Below are 7,368 nucleotides of genomic sequence, written 5' to 3'. Positions count from 1 at the left end.
AACAGGCAGGTGCGTCCCCAAATTAACAAGACGGCAGCAATTACGGCCTGCCCGAGGCCCAAGACCAAAAAGGGGGTGAGACAGTTCCTGGGGCTGGCTGGCTACTATCGTAGGTTTATACCTAATTATTCGGACGTCGCCAGCCTGCTGACTGATCTGACTAAAAAGAGGGCACCAGATCCAGTCCAGTGGACAGAGCAATGCCAGCAGGCTTTCTCTGAGGTGAAGGCGGCACTGTGCGGGGGGCCACTGTTACACTCCCCTGACTTTTCTCTCCCCTTTACGTTGCAGACGGACGCGTCGGACAGCGGGCTGGGGGCCATTCTGTCCCAGGAGGTGGAGGGGGAGGACCGCCCCGTCCTGTACATAAGCAGGAAGCTGTCGGTGCGTGAGGGGCGCTACAGCACCATCGAAAAGGAGTGCCTGGCGATCAAGTGGGCGGTCCTCGTCCTCCGCTACTACCTCCTGGGGCGCTCTTTCACCCTCTGTTCGGACCACTCGCCCCTCCAGTGGCTCCACCGCATGAAGGATGCCAATGCGCGGATCACCCGTTGGTATCTGGCACTCCAGCCCTTTAATTTCAAGGTGGTCCACAGGCCGGGGGCGCAGATGGTCGTGGCGGACTTCCTCTCCCGTCAAGGGGGGGGGGGGGGGGGGGGGGAGTTAGCTGCCCGGCCTGAGTCGAGTGGTGGGGGTATGTGGCAGCGGGGGCATGGTCAAGCGTCAGTCTGTGACAGGAGGGCAGAGTCAGGGAAGGTAAGTGGCAGAATCACTACACCTGATGTTAGTTAACCTGTGTTTGTGTGTCTTCCCCAGTGACCACGCCCTATATAAGCAGAGAGAGAGCAGAGAAAGAGAGCTCTCTCCCCAACCAGACGACTGGTGTGTCTGTGTGCGTAGATAGGAGGAGAGTGTGTCTAAAGTCTGAAAAGACCATAAATAAAGAGTTTGTTTGTGGAACTTAATTCTGGCCTGCCGTCTTTCTGTGCTCCACCCCTACAAACTGCTACAATTTTGTTTTCTCATACCAAGCTACACTAATACTGTACATGTTTTGTGTACATGTTCTATTTTTTTTTTTTTACTAGTGCTGTCTTGCCTGTGGTGCAGACTAGCACAAAGTAAAACAGTTGCCCTGTAAGACAAAGCCCATATCGTAGGTTCAGTTCTGTAGCTCTCAGTTCTGCCATGATTAGTTTGTACCCAGTTCTCTGTTGTTAGTTTAGAGCAGTGAAGCCCCTGCAGTAGTTCTCAGTTCAGTTCATAACCTTGCACTTTAGAAGCCAGGCAAACACAATGAACCCAAACGTCTTTCCATTTGCCAGTTGGGTTTTATTCCTTAATGGCATCAATTCTTTGCATCATCGTAAGATGTAACAAAGTGTAGAATTGAAGCCTTGCTTTCAATTTAAAACTACAGGTTGCAGATGCAAACACTGTGAATGAAGTGCATTTTGAGTAACAATCTATTGCTCAAGCTAGAAACTTAATCTTGACAAAATGTAACATGACGTGTAACATGAAAATGACTGTTTTGTTTCTTGAAGATCAGTTGTGTTCTATTTTTTTATTGTGGTGATACCTTTATTAGTATGTTGTGTGGAAGGATAATGTGTGGGTGTGATAACTAGTACATTTATGAATTAGTTGGTATACTTCAAGTTGTAGTAGCCTGTAGTGTCAGGGCGAGGGGGACGAAAGACCTGTGGAGGTATCATGGAATGATAACTTTGCTGCAGAGAAGGATCTGTGAAGACTGAAATTAAAAATAGAGTGAGAGAATAAAGAATTACAGTAATGCTACGAGTTGTAAAGCTAGATATGATGTAAATATAGGCATTATTAGGTTGAGAAGGGTGTAGTATGGAAGCTTGTGTATTTGCAGAAAATATTTCCAAATTGCAGAACAAAATTTTGACATTCTGCAATATTGCAGAACACTGGAAAAAAGTATTTCGACCACTGCTATAGATACGGTAAGTCCAGAAGGTAAATGTGCACTGAAATTGATCATACCGATGAAAAACTCAATTTTGCAAAACAATAAGTAATGAGAAACATGTTAACACTCATGGTGCAGTTTTCTGGAAGGAGATGTTTATTTAATTGTTATCTCCAGTGGTTACCAACTCCTCTTTGACAGGAAAAAGTCCTCAGGACTTTTAAAAAGTCTTTTAAATGCAAACAATTAACGCATCCCATTGAGAGTCATTGTCCTTTGCATTGCCATCGCCAGGCCCGCCGACAGGGGGGGACAAACGGGTATGTTGTCCCGGGCCCAGGAATGGGGGGGGCCCAGAACTGGGCTCTCATGAAGTTGCGATTATTTTATTTCATTTCAAAATGTGTTGATTTGGGGGAGAAATGTGCTATATTTGCATTCAATAAATGATTTCTAGATCTTTTGCCTTTACTGTCTTTGAAAAAGTCGTCAAGAACCCCCTACCACCCCTAATGCAAAAATGGTTTGGTCTGACTCTTTGATTAAGGGGAAAAAAACGACATCGTTCGATCATAGCGCTTCGACAATCAGCATGCGTGCTATTTGCCAACATGCACAAGTCAGGAGCACAAAAAAGAAAAGAGAAAAAGAGAGGAAGAAACCAAGAGACTCAGGGGCTCCCTGCATAAATATTTTAAAAAAGATTCGGATGATGCAGCGGGTACTAGCAAAGGCAGTGGGGCAGCTGAGCCAGCAGTGTTGGGCACGTTACTTTCAAAAAGTAATTAGTTATAGTTACTAGTTACTTTTCCCAAAAAGTAACTGAGTTAGTAACGGAGTTACTTTGTCATAAAAGTAATTAATTACCAGGGAAAGTAATTATTCCGTTACATTTTGTTCCCCCTCAAAAAAAATCTAATTCAATTAGTGTAATCATAATAAAAGTGAATGTTAAATGTGTTTAATGACTGAAATGGACACTTAACAGAACCAATTAGTAACGTTATCTACACTATATTAATGTTTTTGTGGGACAATGTGAGATAAGACATCTATCAAATGTAATATATTTTTGTAGTTATTAAAATTATGTTACTAATTACTGGCCACTGACGAGGACAAACGCTTTGTTCCTCGACATAATGTGCATTGCACGTAAACACTCTTGCCTTTTATTTCAAGTAATGAAAAGTAATGGCTGTATTTCCAATGTGAAAACGCAGTGCTGGGCTGACCGCTCGCCATCGCTGTGTCTTCCGATTGAAAAAGAGCGCGCAGTAGGCATGGCCTACCTACGTATGTTGTCCAAATCTACTCTGATTGGCTTACTGTGCCGTTGCCTCGTGTCTCCCCGCCCCACACGAAAGCAGAGTAAAGAAAGGCTGAACGAGCAGCGTGCCAGATGAAAACAGCTTTAATAAAGTAACGCATAGTATTTTATTGTAAGTAACGGGAACGGCGTTATAACGATGTAAAAAGTAATTAGTTAGATTACTCGTTACTAAAAAAAGTAACGCCGTTTATTTCTAACGCCGTTAGTCCCATCACTGGGTAAGACACAGCCAACTTTTTCCAGCCCCGTAAAGTAACCCCAACCAAGGCACGTGTGGCACGCAATTCATGTTACAAACGAGGGGAGAGCAAGTCACACTGAACACCATATCAAACGCACAGGGCATTGAATCATTTCCTAACCACAACGGCTTAATAACATTGTGTTTCATATATCTGACTGAAGCTAAGAATATTCACATTAGCCCGCAATCATATCCCGCCGTTTCTCGAGCGGTGTGTTCTTCTCTGCTTTTCACACTGGACAGTACGCACGCACAACAAAAGTCCGGCGCATTGCATTTCGCACCTGAATAGTTGCAGACTAAGGAAATGTTAAAACTGTAAAAATGTTGAAATGCTAAAATGAAATGGTTGTTGACCGGTTGAATGGTTTTTGAATACCTGTCATTTAAGGGTTGGCGTGAGTAGAGACTGGGATGGGGGGGTTTGTTAGGGGGGGCCCATTCAGAGCATTTTGTCCCGGGCCCAGCCAAAGCTGTCAGCGGCCCTGGCCATCGCTATATTCCTGTCCACATTGAACCTGCAGGAACATTAATCTTATGGCCCACATCAAAACCAAGAATCCCTCTCAGCACTGTACGGTACACATAACCTCTAATGGGGGCTACTGCTAAGTAACAATACGTCCAAGTGAAAAGGGCTGAAATGTTCACATCGTTAGCTCTTTAACGGCTGGCGGCACTCAGCCGCAGCAGCCACCATAAAAGAAAAGAAAAGGAAGGAAGCTATGTTCAGGCATGACCTCTTGTTTGGCATTAGGGCAATGGCCATGGCCTGTCCTCAAGCTATCTAATGGTCTGGTCCGCTTGACTGAGGAGATCAGTATTTTGCTCAGGTAAAAGAAATACAAACATGAAGTCTTGACAGAGAGCACTGAACTCGACAAACATGTCTGACATAAATGCCTCAGAGAGATGATGAAAACATGATCAAACATGACACTGGTAGACTTGCACAGGTCATATGAGTGGATGTTGCACACACTGGCATTCAAATAAAGAAAAAGAAAATGTGTCCACATCAAAAGATCTTTTTTTTTTGAAGACTGAACTGAAGAATTTTGCTTGTTTTGACAAGCTTTTTTTTTTTTTTAAGAAACTACACAAACCATGGTGTAAAATGTCAGGTTGCTCGAACAAGCAACTATTACGTGTTATAATTGTAAAATATTTGCCCTCTTTTCCCCAGCTTTGAAGTCCAGGTCCTTATCTAGGTTTGTCCTCAGGTGCTGTTGGGACTTGATTTATAGTAGCCTTACAAAGACAAGCAAATTATACAGTTCATAAAGCCTTGCACCAGAAGAGCAACGATCGCCACGCTGGAGACTCCTAATTGCATCTGTGGACAAATCCAAATAATGGGTCCTAACTGTTTTCTTCCTCCTCTCACACTGTTGGAGAGGAAATACACAAAATACTAGTTATCTGATCAATACACAATTTGTCATGATGAGCCACAGACAAATTTAGATGGAGATGATGATTACTCACCGAAATTCAAGAGAAAAAAAAAGAAAGCATTGAATCTCCTTCACAATCTCTCATGCTGAGATTCCAGGGATTTTTAGAAATGTTTTGGAAACAGATTTTTTTTTTTTGCATATGGTTTTAAAATGTGAGACTAATTCAAGGTGAATGTGTTATGACTGAAGTATACTGGGCAAAAGTGGCCAGAAGTGCCAAAAAGTGAAGAAGTGAAGGAGATAGTAACATAATTGTTTAAGGTCAGGTAAATCTCCAAGATAAAGATCTTCCCATCCAAATTTGAGAGTGCAGGCCTTTCACAATTTCAGTTAGTTAAAAATGGTGTTGTTTCAATGTGCGTAATCTTTAACAGTTTGTAGATTATAAACTCAACACTGTCAAAGCCTTTCACTGAAAGATTGAAAAAACAATGTTGGGATCCAAAGTGAGGTTCAGAGGAAGGCGTGCCTGTTCAGCAAACTGATGCATTTGCCTGGAGGGAACTCGTAAACACAGCGCGCCATTCCTCATGGGTGACTGTACCATGTGACTCCAGGAGAAGGTGCTTTAAAAAGCAGCCGTACTTGTTAGGAGGAAGCAAAGGTAATCATATGGTGTCTGGTGGCGTCAACCAAAAGAGGCTCTGGACTCCACGGCAAAGCTGAAACTTCGGTAGTGAGCTCCACGAGAAGCGAGACGCAGCTAGTAGTCCCAGATTTTAGCAATGAGAAGCTGCAGCAGTTTCACTGGCTCTGAGTTCTCAGAAGAGGAGTTGGAGCTGAGTCTAGAGGCTCAAGTAGACAATGGTTCTGCTGAGAGTGGCCGGAAAGGTTCCTACGCCGAGAGCTCGAGTCCCAGCAGCACTGTCAGTGAGGCCGAGGAGGGTCGGTTGAAGAAGCGCAGCAGACCGGTGCGCTCCAAGGCCCGTAGGATGGCGGCCAACGTGAGGGAGAGAAAGCGAATTCTGGATTACAACCAGGCCTTCAATGCACTGCGTGTGGCACTGCATCATGACCTGAGTGGCAAACGTCTTTCCAAGATAGCCACACTGCAGCGTGCCATCAACCGCATCTCAGCATTATCCGTGTTTCTTAAAAATAACCCACCCAACAGAGCCAGCAAAGCCTGCAACCACTGGGAATGCCATGGACAACCTGGACAAGTGTCTCCAACCCGTCTAGAGCCCCAGGAGTGCATGTCCTGGGAACAACCACTGACAGCCCAGATGCAGATGCACAGACTTCCTTCAGAGCATTTGAGACACGTGGGTTCTACCTGTCCGCTATCACCACACTATTCCTGCTGCTCTCCCGATGTCCAGCTTTATGGGACTGGTGGATCCTGTGGCAGTCCTGCCAGTGACAATGCCAGCCCTCCTTGGTACGGGTGGCTGGGTGACGGGTTGGGCTACCAGGCTGGGGTTTGGGGATCCTGTTCTCAGAGCTATATGGATGGGCACCACAGTGAGGCAACTCAGACTCTGCCTTTCTCTTGGCACATGGGTTATCTCCAGGAGACAGGTGCTCAACACTGCTATCCAATGCTCTGATACTTTTTCTGAGGGAACTGTGATAAAAATGAGATGAGGACACTGTAGGTGCAATCTCAACATCATAACCTCATCTAAGGCTCTGACATTGGACAAGTCACCTGTACAATGAATAAATATTTTAAATGTGATTAGAATTTAGTTTAAAGTCAATGCTGCATGAACGAATAGGTGAATTATGATTCAGTATGTCACATTGCCGACCTTATCATCTAAAACCTCAAAAACGCACAATGAACGTAGAGGTAAATAAATGTGTGATGAAATGTACCCATGGTGGAAATGCTCAGGAATCACTGACTGGACAAAAATGAAGATACTCAGTGTTATTGTTAATATATCAATTGATCCATTCTTTCTAATAAAGTCATACAAAATTACAAAGTGGACCGAGTTCGTTTTCTTTGGTGTCATCCTTTATTTATGATAATAAAAGCTTTACATGTTTTTTTGTGACCACAAGAAAACGTGTAAGAATCTGCTTCTTTTAACTAATTTCTCAAGACACAAGACATCTCTCCAACTATTAAACTGCAGCAGAAATAATCCCATGCACATAGAAATGACAACTCAAATCTCTCACTCACTCTCGTTCACTCTCGCTTTCTCGCTCTCTTAAATCAAACTCAGTATTTCTGCATTCTTGCACTCTCTTGCCTGGTCTGTTCTTGCAAATATGTCTTTTCAAGAGGGATTAAAAAAAGGCCCCAAACAGAACGGCAGACCAACCTGCAGTCACTAGTTCAGTCTATAGAGTCTGCTCGGGAACTTCCTCTCTCTGCGTGTTAATGAAAGCAAACAACATTAATTTGCTGAGAGACAGATTTATGAACTCTCAG

At 43.9% G+C, this 7,368-nt stretch overlaps 1 protein-coding gene across 1 annotated transcript; it reads left to right on the top strand.

The window, feature by feature from the left end:
* Positions 1 to 5,704: 5,704 nt before the first annotated feature.
* Positions 5,705 to 6,529, top strand: bhlha9 (basic helix-loop-helix family, member a9). The gene has a single exon (XM_060908969.1). The coding sequence runs from the start codon at positions 5,705 to 5,707 to the stop codon at positions 6,527 to 6,529; it is 825 nt and encodes a 274-aa protein (XP_060764952.1).
* The last annotated feature ends 839 nt before the right edge of the window (positions 6,530 to 7,368 follow it).

This window comes from Neoarius graeffei, chromosome 25 (assembly GCF_027579695.1).
Source record: "Neoarius graeffei isolate fNeoGra1 chromosome 25, fNeoGra1.pri, whole genome shotgun sequence".
NCBI classification, from domain to species: Eukaryota; Metazoa; Chordata; class Actinopteri; order Siluriformes; family Ariidae; genus Neoarius; species Neoarius graeffei.
The sequence above is the reverse complement of the archived record's forward strand: the minus strand, read 5'-3'. Positions and strand labels throughout refer to the sequence as shown.